The sequence below is a fragment of the Carassius carassius genome, chromosome 29 (genome assembly GCF_963082965.1).
Source record: "Carassius carassius chromosome 29, fCarCar2.1, whole genome shotgun sequence".
Classification (NCBI taxonomy): Eukaryota; Metazoa; Chordata; class Actinopteri; order Cypriniformes; family Cyprinidae; genus Carassius; species Carassius carassius.
This window is the reverse complement of record NC_081783.1, coordinates 8,613,070-8,634,247: the sequence shown is the minus strand read 5'-3', so window position 1 is coordinate 8,634,247 and position 21,178 is coordinate 8,613,070. Positions and strand designations below refer to the sequence as shown.

The 21,178-nt window shown below is 37.4% G+C and overlaps 1 protein-coding gene across 6 annotated transcripts in view; it reads left to right on the top strand.

Moving 5' to 3' along the window:
• Window positions 1–1,003: 1,003 nt before the first annotated feature.
• Window positions 1,004–21,178, top strand: part of ablim3 (actin binding LIM protein family, member 3) — a 79,429-nt gene continuing 59,254 nt past the window's right edge. For all 6 annotated transcript variants that reach the window (XM_059515764.1, XM_059515763.1, XM_059515762.1 and 3 more), the window contains exons 1-2: window positions 1,004–1,562; window positions 12,553–12,690. In XM_059515764.1, the coding sequence (XP_059371747.1) occupies window positions 1,550–1,562; window positions 12,553–12,690 (151 nt within the window). In that variant the 5' untranslated portion in view covers window positions 1,004–1,549. The remainder of the gene's footprint in view (window positions 1,563–12,552; window positions 12,691–21,178) is intronic.

Sequence of the window (21,178 nt, the reverse complement as noted above, 5' to 3'; positions counted from 1 at the left end):
ATAAAGTGATGAAAGAGTGACTACTAGTGTACATCAAGAGTAAATTAAATGGGAATTTAAAAAGAAAGGTTTTTTCCACTGACCTTGATTTGAGATGTCTTCAATAACAAATTGTTTCAAAAACTATGCAGTGTAAGAAAAAACTCAGCAATCAGTATTATTGCATGTTATCTTTATCTATGCTTATAACACATTTTGAAATTCTGTAGTGAATAGAGTAAGAGTTTTAGGGGTAGTGTTTTTAAGGTTTTGTGTAACTCCAAAAAAAAAACAACAACAACAAAAAAGCATAGGCAAAGGCAAAACCATTTACACCATTTTTGCCAATAGAAAAGATTCAGCTCATCAAACACACATTGTCGACAGCGGTTTATAAGAATGAGGTTAATATTGTTCAGTATATGTGCTAAATTATAGACCTGAATCATGCTACCAATTCAGGGTGTATTATTAGTTTAGATGCTGCTTAAACAGTCTATGAGCATCATGTCACACTTTAGCACTTTTATTTTATTTTATTTATTTTTCTTTACCTTAACACAAGGCAGAAAGCATGGCATCTATTTATAATAATTCATGATTATATTTATCTAAACTACAATTGTTGTAGTTGTTTTGTTATAATTTAGTTGTTTTGGCTACACCATATGTTTTTTTTTAAGCCTTTACAAGATTAGTATTATATTTTCGAACATTATTGAACTCCACTTTATACTGATTAGCCTATCATCTGTGGCTGCAGTTAAAGAGTAGAAATAAAGCGTGCGTGGTCGTTTGTATTTTTCTGGAGCATAATTCGTCTCTAAACGAGTTAATGTCATAGTAAGAAGCTTTCATTTGGTTGGCAGGTTCCTAAATAAAGCACACTGTGTTTTTTCTAACTCTGCATAAGAGGGCGCTATACATCTATATACAGTAAATGCCGTAATCTGCGAAAACCCACCCTACCCTTCAACTTTCCCCCTGTTATGACCTCACACCTCAAATCCGCCGCAGGCGATAAGACAAAAACACATCGCTGCCATTATAATCAACGAACTTGTCTCCTCCAGCGCTGTGCGCGCTTGCATAGGAGATGTGTTGTGAGGAAACACGCTGCTCCGCGCTCGCTGACGTCACCCCGGCGAGCGCTCGCATAGATGAGAGCGCGAGAGTACAGTGACAGGCAGCGCCTCGTCCACTGTACGCAACACTGAGTGCGGCTCAGCACTATCTCAGGCTACACGCGAGACACGGCAGCAGATCACGGAATGTGACTAGACAACATTCCGCTTTATTTGAGGCCGGTCGTCAGCCCTGCACTCACGGGGTGCAGTACTTTAAGACCAGCGCTCCCATTATTACCAAGTGATCACTGCCCTCCTGTGATCCGGGAATTACATTAGGAGCTTTATTAATTTTGTTAATTATTCTCGAGTTTCTGTCCCACTCTAACGGTTCGACTCTGACTTCAAGCTGAGGCTTAATAACTGGATTGTATCGGTGGATCAATAGGAGACTGCTGCTGTCTTGATATAAAAATTTCCTCTTGGATTATTGTCTCAGCATCATGAACACGAGTGGTGAGTAAATTCTTGCTGTTCTTACCTTGGTCTAATTGCAAAGATGAATGAAATAGGCTACTAAATAGAAATAATCGAAGCAGATAAAATAAATGAACTTTATCTTGACAAGGAGCAATTGGTCTTATTCAAGCGTTTGACCTCTCGCGCTCCTGATCTGCCCCAAATACATTCTCAGTCTCACTGTATCAGGAATTTGGGATGATGATGATGATGATAATAATATTATTAATAATAATACTGCTTGCTTGCTTGCATATAAATATGATATTAATAATTACATTCGATGTGACTTTATAATAAAAAAAATACGTTTATTGTAATTGATAATATTATTGTTAATACTATTTTTTTTTTTATTGTTCAGAGTTACAAATGAGCCTCATGTGCTCAGGATTGATAAGGAGCACTTATTCCTTTAATCTATGTAGAAACTGACTGGTCATGAAATAAATTGCACCATTTGTCAATTCAAAAATCAGTAGAAAATGATTCTGACAAATGTATGACCATTTGGGGAAATGTAATAAAACCTGTATAAAACCTGGTGTCTAGTTCTATGCCAGTGAGCTACGCTTGGTTGATTCATTCAGCTCTCATCCAATCATAATGAAATCATCATTACTGATAACATGCTGTAGAAATATGTCAGATGAAAAGACGAACACCAACAGAGAGACAAGCTGATGTTGGTGACCAGCTCTCTTTTGAGGCTTGTGCTTCTGTCAGCTGATGTTGCAAGGGCATGACCGCTGCTTTTCATAATGATCCTTTTATGGGAAAAGTTCAGCAGAACATTTAGAACAAAGCCGATGGGCAACAGAGATGTTTTTTTCCCTCGTTTGTTGTACCTACTTGGCAAATGCCATGCTGTTCTGCGATTAGAAATGATTTGCATTCTTGCTGCTAAATTGCATTCTCAGCTGATGAGCGGATGGACAAGCTTTGACAACATGTGTCCAACGCTCTGAGCTAATCCCCCCACTATTCTCCCCTTAGTTCAGGACATACAGCTCACAGTACCAGCACACTCTGATAAAACAATGTCACATCAGCCAATTTAGCTTGCCTAGTTCACTCTTTCAAAGCATTTTGCCAGTCAGCTGGGTATGGGTTTGCTACCAGTGTGCTACCATATGGAAAGCGAGTGTTTTCAGCTGCAGACAGATGGCAAGGCAATGAGTGCAGTGGCCGGGTTGTGTCTTATGGCAAAAAAGGTCTAGCTGGAGAGCTACCAACAAATGAACAGGCATGCTTGGTCCACAAGTAGAAAGTACCTACCAAATTGGACGACTAACAAAAAGCCTCAAACTTATGTGATAGCCACTCATGCAGACATATGGTATTTGAATGGAGTGTTAGTTGTGCACAATGATGTGTACACTACATTGAGCATAATTGCCTTGAGCCAGTGAAAATGCCGAGCAATTACACTGAGGTCACTTGGTCTCTCTTCATCTGCTGCTCCCTACATTTCTTATGGTCAACTGCCATTATCACCTGCCCTCTATTTTCTGCACCACTGAGAGAACAGACAAACAATTGATTAGCGGAATGCTCTTTCAATCTGTTTTCCATTCCCTGTGCTGTCTGTCTTTCTCTCTCTTTGTTCTCCCGTTTGATCCTCCTGAGTGAATATCAAAGGTTTCTGTGCCTTAGAGATTCTAGTAAATGATAGACAGTGATTGTTTATTATCAGGGGTGTCGGACGGATTTGAAAAGGAAAGCAGGGTTACATATTGTATAAGCCTGACTTATGAATATTATTTAAGTGACATAACAATCGGCCAGTAAATGCTAGTGTGAGTCTAGCCTAAGGTTCCTGAAGTCATCCTATTCTGCTCTTCCTGTGTCAGCATTCACGGCTCAGAATCCCGCACATCAATCACACGCTAGCACACACATTTACAGAAGTGCCTCCGTCACCACCGTCCTGTCATGCCAGCCCTGTGGAGAGGAATGAGCTGGAACCCAACTTGCCTTCAATGTCCAGACCTCGGCACCCTTTTTAGACTTCTGTAAAATGAATGCACTTTTTCTTTTGACAGTTTGTGTTAATAAAATAAGCATGAATCAATATTAGGAACAAACAAAATAATTTTAATGAACTGTCATTGTATTAGCATATAGAATTAACTTATTATGTGGTATGTGCTCATAAAAGAAAACATTGGAATAATTTACTGTCATTATGACAGCCCATTATTAATCACAAAAACTGCTTTGTAAATTATATGCAGGATTGATTTGAACAGTGGGTAGGGAGGGCACATGATTACTCAGTTCAGCTCATGAATATTAATTAAGTTTGCTCAGTAGTTCAGTCTTAAAAATAAAAGTTATTTATTGGAATCTAATGTTTCATGAAGAATCTTTAAAGGGATTGGTCTTCTAACAATGAATGGTTTGTCATTAATTACTCACCCTCATGTCTTTCCAAACCTGTAAGACCTTCGTTCATCTTCTGAACACAAATTAAGTTATTTTTTTTATGAAATCTGAGAGCTTTCTGTACCTGCATAGACAGCAAAGTAACTACCATGTTCAAGGCTCAGAAAGGCAGTAAGGACATTTTTTAAATAGTCCATGTGACATCAGTTGTTTAACCTTCATTTTATGAAGCTACGAGAATACTTTTTGTGTGCAAAGCAAACAAAAATAATAACTTTATTCAACTATTTATTCTCTTCTGTGTCAGAATTCTATGTGTGTTCACGACAGTACCATGAACGTGGTAGTTGTGTTGCTGTCTATGCAGGGTCAGAAAGCTCTCAGATGTCAGCCAAAATATCTTAATTTGTGTTCCAAAGAAGGTCTAAAAGGGGTGGTTCGGGATTTTTGACATCGGACCTCATTTTTAAGTCAGCCTGGTTGTTATTCATCAGTGGAGACATTTTTTTAAAAAAATTATCCAGTCTTTATATTTGGATAGATAGCCAATGCTAGGCTAGCGCGAGTCAATGGGTATATGTTAGCCAGCCATTAAAAACAGTTTTACCCGCTCCACAGTGCACCAAACGCAAATCAATTATAACACAAGACTATCGATGCAAATGTCCGTTGATAGAATAATGTTAGAAATCAAACTTACCTTTCATCACATTGCATTAGTTATAATTTGTTCCCTGTAATCATAAGCCTTGTCGACAGCAGCAGCGGAGTGATATTGATTACCTAGGCAACCGAGTGAGCCGGTCCACACATGACGCAAGTGTATTTACCTGCCGCTGGCACACTGATCATTACCAGAGAATGTCTAATAGGAAGAGAATTGGCACTCTCTGCTTACTTCCGGGTTCTGGATTGGTTGCAGTAACACGTCTCTATCCATGCGGGGGAGCTCGCGAGCGAGTGCAGAACGAATGGAGGTCTATGGCGAAATACCCCTCAAAACCCACTTTTCTCAGGATATAATTTTTTGTCTAGTAATTTAAATGTTGTATTCGAAAGGGGGGGCTAAGATAATACACTCAGCTGAAAATTGCATTTTAAAGTTCACTTATCTGCTCTAAAAAAGCGTTCAAAAATGTGATGACGTCACATATTTTCACACTGCCAGAGGGTCTGCTGTCTTTCCGATTCATGGCTTCCTTACTCGTGGCATCGACGATAACACCAGCTGCTACTTGAGGTAAGGCTCTTTCGGTTAATACACGAGTTACAAAGAGTTTTAGTGCCATCAAGCGGGGTCTGTGGTCGTAATCAGTCCCAAGTCCGTCACTGACCAATCAGCATTCATTAGCAGAATGCTAGCTTGTTCCGGCCAACAACGGCCCCACCTGTAAGAAATCGAAAGGACATAAGTACTGGTTCATTCAACTTTCGACCTATAACCTATGTTGAACTTGCAAAGCCTACAATAAAATCTGAGATTTCTCAACGGCAATCGGGAGAAAGAGACACATTTAGCCGTATAGCCCCATTGACTCCCATTCAGTCTGCACTCGCTCGCGATCACCCCCAGTGGAATTCTGATGGAACTGCAACCAAAATCAATACAAAGGGGGCTGAATAGGGAGTGCCAAGGCTCTCCGTAGACGGGCTCTGTCATTACTAACCGGAGCAAAGTAAAATTCCGCAGCGGCTGAGAAACTAGTTCCTTTAGGATCATTGAGATGAAAGGTAAGTTTGATTTCTAACATTATTCTCTCAACGGACATTTGCATCGATAGTCTAGTGTTATAATTGATTTGCGTTTGGTGCACTGTGGAGTGGGTAAAACGGTTTTTAATGGCTGGCTAACATATACCCATTGACTCGCGCTAGCCTAGCATCGGCCAACTATCCAAATATAAGGACTGGATAATTTAAAAAAAAAAAATGTCTCCGCTGATGAATAACAAACAGGCTGACCTAAAAATGAGGTCCGATGTCAAAAATCCCGAACCACCCCTTTAAGGGTTTGGATATAGGGCTGTCAAAATTGCTCAAATATGGCGTTCGAATATTCCCTCTAAAAAATACACGAATATTCGAACTATTTGAACCTCTGGTTGCGCATGTCGTCAATGACGCGCATTACGTTAATAACAGGCTAAAATAATAGAAAGAGACATAACTTGTATAGATAGTCTATTTAAGTTTAAACATATATGACAACGTATTACCTACACAAAAACAAGGAAATCAACTAATGGCCAAGACTGCAGACCTCACGCTCTCTCACCCTCACGTTCTCTGCGCATAATGGTTTAAATGAACAAACACATTTTTGTGCAAGCAATTTAAGGTCGCGACTGTTGTCCCAAGTATAGCAGGCTTCATTCAGTGATTGAAACAAATATTATTAATATTAATTGAAGTTTTACAGCATATAGAACTGACATTGAATGCTCCGAGCGAGCTGTGCTGTGGTAAACATGGAACTTTTCCTTGACATGAAACGATAAATAATCAAACCTCGGATCCATTGCTTGACAGAACTCCCCGAAGCCTGCCCCATCCGCGATACTGATCGGTCTCATGTCCTTACAAATGAACGAAATTATTTTATCCGTTATGGCCTCTTGTCGTGTTGCAGACAAAGAGCTTGGGGCGGGCGATGCAAAGTAACGTTAAGTGTCAAGACGTGACTGTTTAGCTGGAGTTCCACACATTATGCCATGCTCATTTGGGTGCACATTTTTGAGATGTGACCTCATGTTGAATGGTATGCTAACTGTATCTTAAATAGCTTGCATACAACTTTGTCTCGCGGGTCAACAATTTTACCTCACTTTCTCTGCTGCGGTCGAGTTGGGCTCTGCACTTGCTGCCATCTTCCATGAAGACGTGTCAACTTTCAGCAGTGATGCTGTGCCAGACAGTGCGACTCCTGTGAGGCTGTGACCTGTCCCTGAACCCTCAGGCGCGCTAGCGTGCCCACTCGCAAAGCAGACAACCACGCCTCTACTACCGCGGGCCTTTTTTTCCACATTTTTTTTTATTCGAATATTAATTTTCACCTTCGAAATTCGTTTTTAAAAACTATTCGAATACATATTCGAATTTAGAATATTCGTTGCCAGCCCTAGTTTGGAACAACATGAGAGTGAGTAATTATTGACAGAATTTTCATTTTTGGGTGAACTATTTCTCCATGGAAACTTTCAATTACATAGACACTGTTAAAAACTTGATTTTCGCCACCGGGTGTTAAATAAGTAATAATAGTTGGATAGAGGTCATTCGATTAAATTTTATTCTTGCATGGTGGACAAAACTTTTATAATCTAAGGTTTATTTCGCATGAACATTAGATTAATGTTATAATGGTGGCTTCCCAGATTAAATATTATGCACTATGCATCTGCCTTGATGTTACTCTGTAGCATCTATCTGCATAATGCAGAAGCTCTACCTGGGAATTTAATCTGAGCTAGTGTGTCAGCAGACGTAGACCCACTATGGCACCGTAAACACACTCTCATCCCATCTGGAGCACAGTTCGGCCCAGCGTCAGCACCCATTTGTCATTCCTGTAACCCACCAGTATGATTTAGCGGCACTGGGAACAAAAGAGAAGCACCAGCATGCTAACACTTGTCAGCGTTGAATTTCCTACAGATCCTTTCTAAAGATTTAATTCTCCATGCATTTCCCCTGGCTTGCATATACGGGGTAATATCTTTGATGGAGCTTTTTATGCAGGACCACATAGATATAAAAGCCAGTAGATGGACACAGGGTGGCTTTTCACTGTTATTCCCCTACACAGACTGCAGGCCATGTGCTATAGAAAATGTTTTACAAAGAAATAGTACTACTTGAAGTGTCTAGATGTGCTAATTGGATTGTGGCTCCTTGCTATTATAACAGTGTACAAGAAACTGCTACTTAATCAAGACACAGCTTTGACAAACATATTTGCGCAGAGGGGAATAGTTTTAATAACTACTTCAGCGTGATCTCTTGATCATTACTCAGAGTTTTTATTTTTTAAACTGGTAAGGATGGCATTTTCTTGAGTAGATTTTGTACTCTTCTGTGTTATTTATCTTTTATATAGTCTCCTGTTTCCTATAAATCAGAGTGATTTTGCCAGGCTCTGTTAGTGGGCCAAGCTTATATCTTTGGTATGACATCCTAGTACTGTATTCCAGCTCAATGGGAAATGCTAAAATCCAGCTGGTTCTTTGTTATTGTAAATGTTTGCAATCCAGCTTCCTAAAGCTCTCCGTTAAATAATCCAAGGAATCTTCTCCTGTTGAAGATATAAAGGTAGATAATTCATAGAGTGACACTAGTGTTCATCAGGTGATGTTGACCTAACACATTTCTCTAAACTTAGTTGAAATCTCAAATCATTACTAACCCTGAGAGCAAATCGAAGGCCGGAGCAAGTCCTTGAGGCCCTCAGACCTCATTCTGTCTGACCTTGGGTTTGGCTTATTTGAGTGATCATTTGTCTGACAGGTCAGTTCAGCTCCTGTTGCTACAGCAACATTGGTTTGAATGTAACAGTCATATGACCAAATATGTTATATTTGGTCAGGTTCTCCAGGGGCCCAAATACTGCAAACCTGTCGTTGAACACCCAACACCCCTAATTTTCTTAAGCAGGTTTCAGGGGGAAAGATTTAAATTGCCTTTTTAAAAATATAAAAGAGAAATGATCACTATCAAGCAAAAATACAAATAATTTTAATGCGAAAATAAAAATTAAAAAGTAGGGATGCACTAAAAATGTTATGGCTGAAAATAGCATTTTCAGTTTTTGGACGAAACACAAAAATAGCTATAAAAAAAAAAATGCTCACCAGAAAAGCAAACAAACAAATAAATAAATAAATAAAATACAATAAATCTAAATTACATTTGATTGTTACATCAAACAGAACAATATAATAGATTGATATTAATATATATATTTTTTTTGTATAAAATAAAAATGAGTCCTTTGAATTTCTTTTCAACAAATAACAATGACAAGAAAAATCATGGTTTCCACCAAAATATTAAACAGCATGTTTTTAAAATTGATAAAATATATTAAGATAAGATATTTCAGCCACAAGTTTAAAGTAAATACAGTTAATCCTATTTATATGGTTTTAGATATGCAAAATCTGATTGTACTGAGCAAGTAATGACACACATAATTTAAACATTCAAGGACCCTGCTGTTAACAACTACCAGAAACATATATTAGTACTGGTCAGTATTATTCTTGTTGCAAGTAAGTGTTCTGACTCTGTTATGGAAGCGGGAGTGTTACTTAGTCATTAATTCTAGCACTGGATTTAAAGGTCTTCACCCAGTGCTCATTACTGTGAAGGATAAGTGGACTCTGGCCACAAGGTCTTGTTTACACCTCTCTTCTGCCTGGCTATGGAGGAATTGAGAGCAGCCTTGTCACCTCCACTCTCCCACAATCCTGCGTGACTATAATCCGCAGGAGGCTCCTCTGCTGAGGGCAGAAATAGCAGCGGCCCCTTAGGTCCTGTGGTTATCACCTTACACCTTGGGCCGGATTTTACCGGTCCTTTGCTATATATTGCTTAACATTAGTGCTCTGAAGTTTCCCAGAAGAACTAGAAGTACTCTCTTTTTTCTTTTTCTTTTTTGTATATCAATCATTTAATTTAATTCATTTTTATAACTGAGGTTTGTGTGTGTGCAAACTGAGAGGAATTTGTGGCAACACATGTTTAAACTTTTGAAAATGTAAGAAAATTCACTGTGACCTATTTTGGGATTTGGGGAACTTGTTGTTTTTATTTGAACTGTGAAGACTGTCAAGTCTTTATTAATAATTATAGTAATAATTATCCATTATAGTAATACTTTCCACTAAACATGAGTGGTGTCATTAGGTATCTAATGTAGGTGCCATCAAAAACATTAACCCTGTGTGCATGTCCTCTCATGATCTCTGTGCATGTGATATAGCAGGGATTACACACCACCCTCCTTTAGCACAGCGACGCCCATATATGACAGATGAGTGATGCCTGAAAGACATATTGTCTTTTAATGGCATGTAGTTTATTCTTTTCTGAGCTGTTACAGTACCTCTGTTTATTTGAGCATTATTGTATGTGAAAGCTTATGGGCCGCTTTGGGGTACAAAGAAAAGCAAAGCTTTGGGGGAAGTAGCTCTCACACATTACCATAAATGCCCCTGGTTTTGTGATACTACAAAACATCTTGTATTTTCTTTTGTGTGACTGTTATCCTTTTTTAACGGCATCACGACTGTACTGTAATCTACACTGACAAAAGACTGTGGGCTCAGAGCGTCTCGCAGAACTGAGGGCCACACACAAAATTCAGAAAACCGCTCTGGAAGTCGGTCCAGGCAGCGTGACTCTGCCAAAGGAATAAGTGCTTACAGTATTACCAGTGTGAGATTGAGCCACTGGAGGAGGCATAACTGCATTAATGGATCATTGTTCTTCTGTGGATGAAGAAAAGTCAATGAAACTCTCTATTCCAATAGAATGACAATATGGGAAGTGATCTAGTACAAGACATTGTTTTTTTTTTATTGAAAAAAAAATATTTTCATCTCTCAATATTATTTTTATTTTCTTTATTATCTTTGTAGTTGAATAACATTGTTAAATGTAATCATTAGCAAATCTCAAAATGAATATAACCTTTTTTTATTCAGTTCATTATGTTTTTATGCCTAATTTCACTTGCAGCCTCTAAAATGATAGATTTGAGTTTTTATTGTTTCGTTTTTCATTTACTCTGACCAAATAATATTGAAATTCAGTAGCTTTTATGACAAAACATTGTTGCAGTAAAAAAGTCTGTTATCAGCCCTCATACTAGACTGGCATATCAATATGTTAAGTGTTTATTGCATAGATATTTCAATAAGATTTTTACAATATTATTTATTTAAATGCTTAGCAGATCACAAAATAAGTTTTTCATATTCTCTTCCCTGTTATAATTTAACTTGCATCTAAAATGATTGATTTTAGTTGTTAGTGTTTTATGTTTATGTTAGTGTTGTTAACAATTTATTGGTTTTCTGCTGTAACATGAATAATATTCACTGGATTATATATGTTGGCCAGAATTTTAATATTGGTGCATCCCTAAAAATTCAGGCTCAGGTGAGCGCACTTCATAATAATGATTTATTCTTCAAAAATATAAGAAATTTCCTGCACTGATCAGTATCACTTCCTGACATGACACTTTGTGCTCGCTGATTACATTTGTCTGTTCCAACATGCACACAAAACCATTACAACCTCATTAAAACCTAGTTCCCAGTACGCTCTACCAGGCCAGTGTGTTCCTGGCTGTATACGGGCTCTGTGGGAACTTTGGGAACATGGTGCTAAAGAATCTGATCGCAGACCCAGCAGTTCTGCCCTGCTGCCAGCATTGTAGCTGAGACAATGGAGATCAGGGTAGGGCATGTGCCCTAGCTGTTTTCAACATTCCCCCCCCTGTTAAATCCGTTTAGACTAAAGCGAGAGCAACGCTTGCTACAGTGATTGCACAGTAATTGATTTATTCACTGGCTGAGTCTTTGAACGCCTGTTATGCATCTTTAATAGGAGGGTAATCAGCACAAAACCTCCAGCCATCAAAACAGAGAAAGAGAGCAAAGGAAATTATTTAGGTAACCCTCAGGCCCATTATAAAGACAAACGCAGAACTCACAGCTGTAGTACAGGTACAACAAATACAGCATAGAGGGCATTTTTGGTTTCACAGTGCAAAATACATCACTTTTGCCTCAACACACTGTACTCTAGACAAACACCATGACCAATATTGAAATTCTGGCTGATACAGAGAAGACTATAATTATTTTTGTGTTATGGCTGATATTAAAAGATGACTACTCTGTTTTAGCAAAATTATCTTTTTTTTTTATTTAAAAATAAGACAAATACATATTTTATCTACATTAAAACTCATTATATTACGGTGCCAAAAATTTGATATTCATTTTGACACATTTTGAGATTTTAGCAACGTTATAAAATATATATATTGGCAGATCTCTGAAATAGTTATAAATCTAATAAAGAATATAAAAAAGGAAACCTTTGTAAGATTTGATTGCTTTAAGTTAAATTTGTCTTTCTTTTTCTCTAAATCTAATATTTGTATTTTATTAAAAAAATTATTTAAAATAATAATTTTAAATAGTATATTAAAAAAGTATATTATTTCAAATATACGAAATTATTAAAAAAATAGTTTTAGTTAACAATAACATTCATTTAATGTCAATGGCGATACTAATAAATAATAATGATTCATAAAAATTATAAATAAATAAAAGTCTAATATTAGCCAACAATAAGGTTCAAATAAACAGTGTTGGGCAGTAACTAATAAAGGATTACAGTAATAATACTACTTTCCAGGGTAACTAGTAGTGTAACTAATTACTGTTGGCTGGTAGTAATAAGTAATAATATTTGAAAGGACTAACTAGTAATGAGTAATATATTACATTTTTTGAGTAATGAGCCCAACGCTGGCGATATATGATGTAACGTTCGTTACTTTTTGTCTTTTTCCTTATAGTACCCTATCAGCAAAGCTCATGCAGCAGTGAACGGAGCTCTGGACCAATCCACTGCTTTCGCTGCCGGGAGGTGTGTAAAGGAGAGGTGGTACGAGTTCAGCATGTCCACTTCCACATCAAATGCTTCACCTGCCAAGGTAAGAGACTTTCACCCTTATGCAATACATTCTAAACTCTGTGACCTCTCAGAACCATCTTTTAATTATGGGAAAAGCTTGCATACTGCCTTGGATTTGTGTCAGATATACAATTTCCAATAGATTCCGTTCACTAATGGCACTTCATTAAGAACTAAAGCAAAGCTCTCTGCCTCTGACCGGATTTCTGATTTAATGATGCTGTCTGTGCTCATGGGGCTACCTGAAGTAGGGACCTGTTGCGTAATGAGATCCTCTAGCCTCACATTGTCAAGATGGTAGCTCTGCCCTCAATTATCAGTGACATTAGTGACGTCAAGCAATTCAAATGTAAAACGAATGTAGATATGATGTGACCAGGTACCGTCACCTTTAGATTATGTTAGATTAAAAATGTGTAAGTAAAACCCTTGAGAGATTGGCTCATTTGTGGTTTAATGAAGGTTGCATTTGTGCTACTTTTCCCTGCTTACACTCAAACTGGTGTTGCCACATTTAAGGGGTTGCTGTGGAAACTGTGTGGAGGGGCACCCTGCCCCTGGTTGGTGGTTATTGTCAGCAACACTATCAAACCGACAGCCAATAGCAGCCCCCATAGCAAACCCTAGGGCATAGTTGGCGAGGGGGGCTCACAGATGAAGAGACGAGGTGGGAGCAATTTAAAGAGAATGGCAGTTTCCCTCCCTCCATTATGACATCACGAGTTGCATTGGAGGACATGAAGTTATTCAACAATAACAGTCCTTTTCCCATTTGCTTCCTCTCTCTATCAAATTCGCCCACTCTCCGAGTGCTGCCCTTATCTTCCATAAAACTGCCTTGAGCAGAAATGTGTTTCACCTCTTACTCAACCCCACCCCTTATCTCATGATTCGTGCTATATATCATTGTGTGTGTGTGTGTGTGTTAGCCCTGCGCTATATGTGTAGGAAGCTTTGACAGCTCGTATCTCTAGCATCGCTGCTGTTTCATTGTTGCGCGGTGGTTTGTTTACAGTTCTGTGACTGACAGCTCGGCTTCTATGCGTGCTGTGAGTTTTGTTTGGATGGGAGAACTGAGTGTGCTGATGAGCTGTGGGGCTTTGAGGCCCAGTTAATTGGATAAAGGGGCAATATTTGTGGGGTGTTTCACAGGAATCCCAACTCACTCAGCATGTGCTGTCACAGGTCAGAGGGGCCATGTTGGAGTCGCAGTTGCTGGTGTTCGTAAACATGTGACAGTCTGCTGTCAGTCTTTTTGTTGAAGCTAAAAACCAAACTAGCTGATTTGTATGATCGTAATTTTATTGCTTGTTTACTGAGTTTTTATGTTATCAGGTTCAGTGGAAAAATTAGCCTCTTGTGATCGATTTCTGCAAAATATTGCTATATCTTGTCAATTAAAAGACAACGCTTAAAACATCAAAATTGCTTGCGGTGTTTGCAGTTAAACACTGGTGGGGAAAGAGTTAAACATACTATATTGATGTTAAAAAGCAGTGAAAAAGAAAATTTGTTAAATTTTTTGATTTCAACATCTTAAATTGCAATGAATATTGCATTAGTGGGCTGACAGAGAGTTAATAGTAAGTTGATAAAAACCTATTCGTGGCCTAATGGTTAGAGATTCTAAAAGTCTCGAACACATCGGCCAAGCAGAAAAACGTATCAGCCAATGCCGATATTTGAAAAATGCCAAATATCGGCTGATATATCGGTCTTGGCTGGTTAAGTGTGTAGCACTAAAAGCATGTTTAGTTTATTCCGAAACAGATAAAAGTGAATATGACAATGTTTTATTACATTGGTCGTTGCATTGTGGCAGTTAATTAATTAATTAATTAATTGAATGTCTGGTGAGTGGCTCTAAAAGGTTAATGCTTTATCATGTTTAAAAACATACTGTACAGTACCAACTAGTTTACAAATCTTGTAATCTTAAAAGTTATTTGAGGTCATTAAATAGTAAGAAAGTAGTGCAAGAAACCACACAAAATAAGTCTTTATTAATCAATAATCAACCGCTGTAATAACTTTGTTTGAGAAGTAAAAGTTGCTGGTGTTTTACTATCAGTATTGTTGATTTCATTATTTACAGGTAGGTTTTTTTGTTTGTTTTACAAAAAAGGTAAGTTTTTCCAATGAGCCTTGGTTTATTGATCTGAGTTGTGCTTTTATTTCAAAAGGCATGCAAGATGTATGCTTTGGCTGCTGGAATCCATGATTCGGAAACCGGTGTAAAATCAGTAGCATGTAATAGAACTGTTTGGTTTGGGCTACAATCAAGTAGATTACATTGGTTGGCTTTACTTGACGACATGCCTTTATAAACAGGAGGAGATGAAGGAAAGGATAAGCCTTTGGAATTATAGTTTAGTTAATTGAAACAGCAAACACTTGAGCACACAGGAAGAAACATGTGGGCCAAGGTCATGTAGATACAGCTGAAGCTAATGCAGTGGAGACAATTTCAGGGGGAGTTTACACAGGCTTTGGCCATGAAAAGAGGCGGATGCTGTACACACAGGTATGAGAGAACCAGCTGTTTCCAAGGACACACTGATGGTTAGTTTGTGTAAAGGGGAGGCAGCCAGGGAAATAGCAGTATTCACTTCCTTTGTATGCATGCAAATGTAACATGCACAGTCAAACATAAACATGAAGTCATAAGCTCCATTCAAAAAAACCTAGTGAATTGCATGCATAGACAGCATTTTAAGCTATTTTGGACATGCTACTGATCCCAAGACTGCTTTAAATATTATAATCATTTTGACCTAAAATTAAGGCAGACTTGCATGTAGAGAAGGTAATCGGTGAAAATAATTCCAAGATGGTGGACAAAGTGGGAGAAAAGAAAGAAAAACACATTGATAAAAATAAGTCAGTGTCATTAAATGGATATTTTTGCCCATTGTTTGTGTATGGTTTGCATTTTCATACAAGAGTGCTGCACCATTAGCTTAGCAACATGCCAGCTCTATTGGATTTAATTGTGTGTTGAGTTTCATACACATGGAAATTCATGCATGCACACACACACACACACACACACACACACGTTCATGCAAGGAAAATTTTTATTTGTTTTTGCATTACTATTGTGTCTCGTTAGATCTGCAGGCACAGAAAACTCATTAAATCTCTATTTGGTTGTGGATTTATTTCCCCATTTCAAATAAAAGCCAGACTGGAGTCTAACAGCTTTCAGGAAGGAATGGAAGTCACACACTTGTCCTGACCTCCTGACTCCTCATGGCTTTCTAGTTGGCTCTTCTCTCTCTTACATGAATGCAAAGAGATAATGAACACAGCTGTGCAACTATTGATATAAAAAAGACTATAATAGAGACATACAGTGGCCCTGGAATGTATTTAGACAGGACTTATAAATGAAAATAAGTGATAATCAAAATAAGTGATGCTTATAAAAATGGGTGTGTTGAAGTACATGTAGATATGGTGTTGTTGTCAAATAGTTTATTGTCAAATTTAGGCTAGCCCTCATAAATCCATATATGCAGTAGACTAAGGGATTTAAATATATTTTCGGACTATAAATTAATTCTCATGGGTTTAAATGAAAAATTTTCAGTTAGTAGCCACTCGCTATTTAAATCCATTAAAAAAACGGCTAATTAATTGAGTAGATAGCATGACAACTGCAAAGATAAATACTTTAAGAGAGAATATGTTTGAATAATTGTATATTGTCTTAGAAACATTTTCGGATGTTTCTTTAAGCAAATCTGCTGATTTTTCACTAGAAGTGTGTGGCATTTGATCTGAATGCTTGACAGAATGTCTGAGTGAGATGTCATGGAACAATAAATATCCAGAACAGCTCACCTACACTTGAGCCTCTAGTGGGTGACTCACAAGTATGAGCACCATCCATAAACTGTCAGACAGGTTAGTTCTCAGAAAAAATTATAATATTCTGTCATCATTTACTCACCCCCGTATGGCTTTCTTCAGAGGAACATAAAAGTAAATATTTTGAGAGATCCTTTAGTGTTTTTATCCATACATTGGATGTGTTTGTAACCAAAACTGTCTGGTTTCAAGATTTTTTGATAAAATATATAAAACAATGAATAAATGATGACAGAATTTTTGGTTTTGAGTGAACTATCTGTTAGTTACAGTTCCACTTGAACTCTTTTCTCTCACCATTGCTTTTGTGTAAGGTAATTGTTCTGAGCAAATTGGCAAAGTAGTGCCTAGAATTCCAAGAGGGAGGACGTTTATCTGAAACAGCCAGTGTTTTTATGGACAGTTACTGGTGACTATTGCAATAAGCACTCACCAGCTTATGGTATACAGTAGATTTTCAACCTATATATATATAAAACCAATAACTTGAGGTGATGTTTATTACATTACAATTTTATTATTTTTATATGTATTGTTCAATACTGGATATTTATTGTATGTGCCTTTTATATTATATGCTCACCTAAATAAAAAAAAAGAAGTAATTTTCATACTGTACATTATGATGTTGGGAAAGCAACTTTTTTGCATTTAAAATTATTGATTTTAAATTTAATTTTTTTATTTAGACAAAACAGAATATAATTTTAATATTTATAGTTTATAGTGGCCAAAACATGAAAATAGTTTTCATGGGTGCATTGGTGTATGCCTAATACATTCTGAAGCAAATTGTCATTTGCAAATTTAATTTAAGGGTCAAATTAATGGTATTGTACCACTGAGTAAACATAGATGTCTATAATTTGGTCATAGTCAACAAATTCTTCTCAGAGCTGTAAGTCATATGCAGTTAGTTTACAGTGCAAATCAAATAATGCTGTTCAGCACTGTCTCTTCTGAACAGAAGTGGCAGGTCATTAAGATGTCTGTCAAAACAGATCCTTTTTAAAAGCTGAGAGTTAATTGGCTGTGTAAAATGCTGTTGTTTTCTTTCTCCAGGCATATGCAGATTCTCATATTAACATGCTAGTCTCATCAATTTATTAAAATGAGAAAAAATACATCATATACCATATATATATATATATACACATACATACAGACAGATAAATATAACTTTCAATTGTTGAAAGTCTAACTATTTTGCATATAGATTTAATCATATTCTTTGGCTGTTGATCCATAAAAATTTAAATTTATGAACTCTTCGGAGCATAAAGCGGCTGTGATGGAGTCAATAAAAGGGTCAGTTGCTGTATGTGTTCTGTAGAGCCACTCTTTTCCTGAGTTGTCAGTCGCTTGAGGAGGAAGACAGAGCAGGATGTGAGCTTCTGGTAACTATGGCAACATATGCCCGTCCAATCATTAAGCCCATGCGATAGTTGCCGGGGAGACATTCTCCCACAGATGAAAGGATAGTGGTAGTATTAGAGACTGAATTCCCTATGAGGATGTAGATAAGGGGTCATGGATTAGCCTAACATGTCAAAACCCCAGACTGGAAATTGTGCCATCTATATTGATTTTGAATAAATGATTCATTTATTCTACAACCTGTGAATTATATAGGTTTGAATTTGGAATTAGCAAATTGCTCATGTCAGAGAAACATTCAGTCTAAAGCAGTGTAGATTAAAAGAGCTCAAACCATAGAGGTTAATCTTAGATTGAAGGAATGAATTTTGTCTTATACCTGAAGGGTTCCTGCATCATTAGGCATTTTCCAGAGAGGTTAGTAGGTTAATGAAAGCAGCTGAAGGAGAGGCACAGCCTTGGAGCAAGACAGAAACAGAGCGAGACCTGCTGAAAACATTATATCTGGCTGATTAAATCTGAAATTTAGAGGTTTAACAGGAAGCAGGAAGTCACAAAATGTAAGTGTAGAGATATTACACTAATTGCAGTGATGTGGATTTTTAACATTAGGTAGTATGTAATAGCCTTAGTTTTTAGCTGAGTAAAATGTATATTTTAAGTTAAAGTAGTAAAGCCCTTTATAATATTTATATATTACTGGAAATTATGTAGAATAATGTAAGACTCTATAATATTCTACTATATACTGTATAAAAACTATAAATATAATATAAGTTTTACTAAGATTTAAATTGGAATTAGAAAAATTATATTTAAAATGTATACATTTTAATATAATATATATATATATAGCAGTGACAGTTTTTGTGTGTGTGTGTGTGTGTGTGCATGACAGATTCTTTATGAGCAGAATAAAAAGAAAAATGCAGAATAAGTAAATAACAAAAAGTGGAGTCTTTGTGGGTGCAGTGTTGTCACTGTTACTGTATTTTTACTTTTTCTTGGGAATATTAAATTATGCCCTAGATAGACTACAGAGGATAAATATTTAAGGGGAATTGCCTAATAAACCTCAGTCCCTTGGATTTATTTATCGGTTCTTAACATATTCATAATTTCTTTGTTGTCATTCCCTTGATTTCTTGCTGTTGTAAGGGAAACAGGTCAATTTAGCTCAAAGGGAATCATTTAAGATTTTAAAGGGAATTTGAACATAATCACTGTTTCACGGCTGATCACTGAGACGCCCTGCGATTCACTGAACGAGCCGTTAAACATCAAATCTGCGCTGGGTATTAATACCCAAAGTATAGTGAAAACACTATCAATTAGCACAGTAACAAGATCGGCAGTTTAAGACATTAACTTGTAAGCACAAAACACAAGATACTTCTCTTTTCAATAAGAATAAGGCTTTATTAGATAAATCTAAGACATATTAACTTGTAAGCACAAAACACAAGATACGTCTCTTTTCAATAAGAATAAGGCTTTATTAGATAAATCTAAGACATATAAACTAATCTAACATATAAACGCGTGCACTCACACATTCACACAAGTTGCAGGAAGATCGAAAGTTAGGGAAGAATGAGTTTAAGAGAATGGAAATTTGGAATCCCAAGTTTACAGCAATACGTTAAATTGCATAGACATGAACAACCATCAATCACTTAATTAGCCCTCGCATTGAGTTCCTCAATGAGGTTAAAATTATATTAGATACACCAGTGCAAATCAGTCTGGAGGTACATTGCCTGTGCTCCCTTTGTTGTCAATGTCGCTGATTGGCTGGAAGTTCAGTAGTCGTTGAAGTGACGTCTTGGGAAGCCCGTGGTTGCTGAAGACGCACAGTTGTGTGGGCTGGTTGAAGTTGAACGGGCAGTCGAGGTCAGACTTGGAGACCAGCGTTACAAAACTTAACTCAGAACACGAAACTCTCAAACGGAAAAGAAAAGAAGTAAAGTTTGACGAGACTAGTTGGTGTTTCTTCTCATCGTGGCTAAGTAGCAGCAGGCAGGACGAAGCACGCTGGAACCGCGCTCAAAGAACAGTGATGACTAACAGCATGGCTAAAAGCTAAAGCTAAGAAGCAAAGCTAAAAGCAAACTAAAAGCAGGCATGACTAATAGCAGAAGCTAAACGCATAGCTAAAACTAAAAGCTACATTTTATGGTGTCCTGAGTATTTAAAGTGGCCCGTTGGCCACACCTCAAATGTTGTCTTGACCAATCAGATATTGTCTTGGCTCGGGGTTATCATAAATCATATGTTATCTCCCAATCGAAAGGTTGTGGGTTCGAGTCCCGGGCCGGCAGGAATTGTGGGTGGGGGGAGTGCATGTACAGTTCTCTCTCCACCTTCAATACCACGACTGAGGTGCCCTTGAGCAAGGCATCGAACCCCCAACTGCTCCCCGGGCGCCGCAGCATAAATGGCTGCCCACTGCTCCGGGTGTGTGCTCACAGTGTGTGTGTGTGTTCACTACTCTGTGTGTGTGCACTTCGGATGGGTTAAATGCAGAGCACAAATTCCGAGTATGGGTCACCATACTTGGCTGAATGTCACTTCACTTTCATCTTATCAAGCACATGGTCCGAATTTTCCGCTCTTGCAGGGTCTAATTTTGGACATGATTCCTATAACAAGAATATGATACATTTGACAAATAACTGATGGTCATGACTGTTTCAAGCAAGCATATTCAAGCACATACATATGAAACATGAATATGTATCATTAAGCTATCCAATAGTTATTAAAAGACAAACACAATAAGTGATTATAACATTATAGTCAAATGTGTGGGTTACATATAAATGAATATGGAGTGAAGCGATGGACTGATATTCATTTATAAGTCTTTTTGAGGTCATTTTGGTCCATATATATGTAGAAAAGACAGTTTCTGTGCCATTATCTGACATAGGGATGTTCTGTGGGAACCAGAGGTTAAAAGGCCCCCCTTAGGAATTTCAGTCTGGTTCTGCTATGTGGGGGAAGTGTTTAAGGATATGGTGTATAACTCTCATGGGTTTACATGTGATGTCCGGTGTTGCATCTCAATTAATTGCCAAATTTGACAATATCTTCTCTGAATTGAAATTGTCAATAATTGTTCTAGTGGTGTTAATGTTGAAAGCTGTTCTGTGAAAGAGTTGGTTAGTTGGTTATCTTGCTTGGGACTTGTGGCACAGAATGTTTTATGACCTCCGGTTGCCTTCCTGAGGAATTTGGCTCATGTTTCAACCACA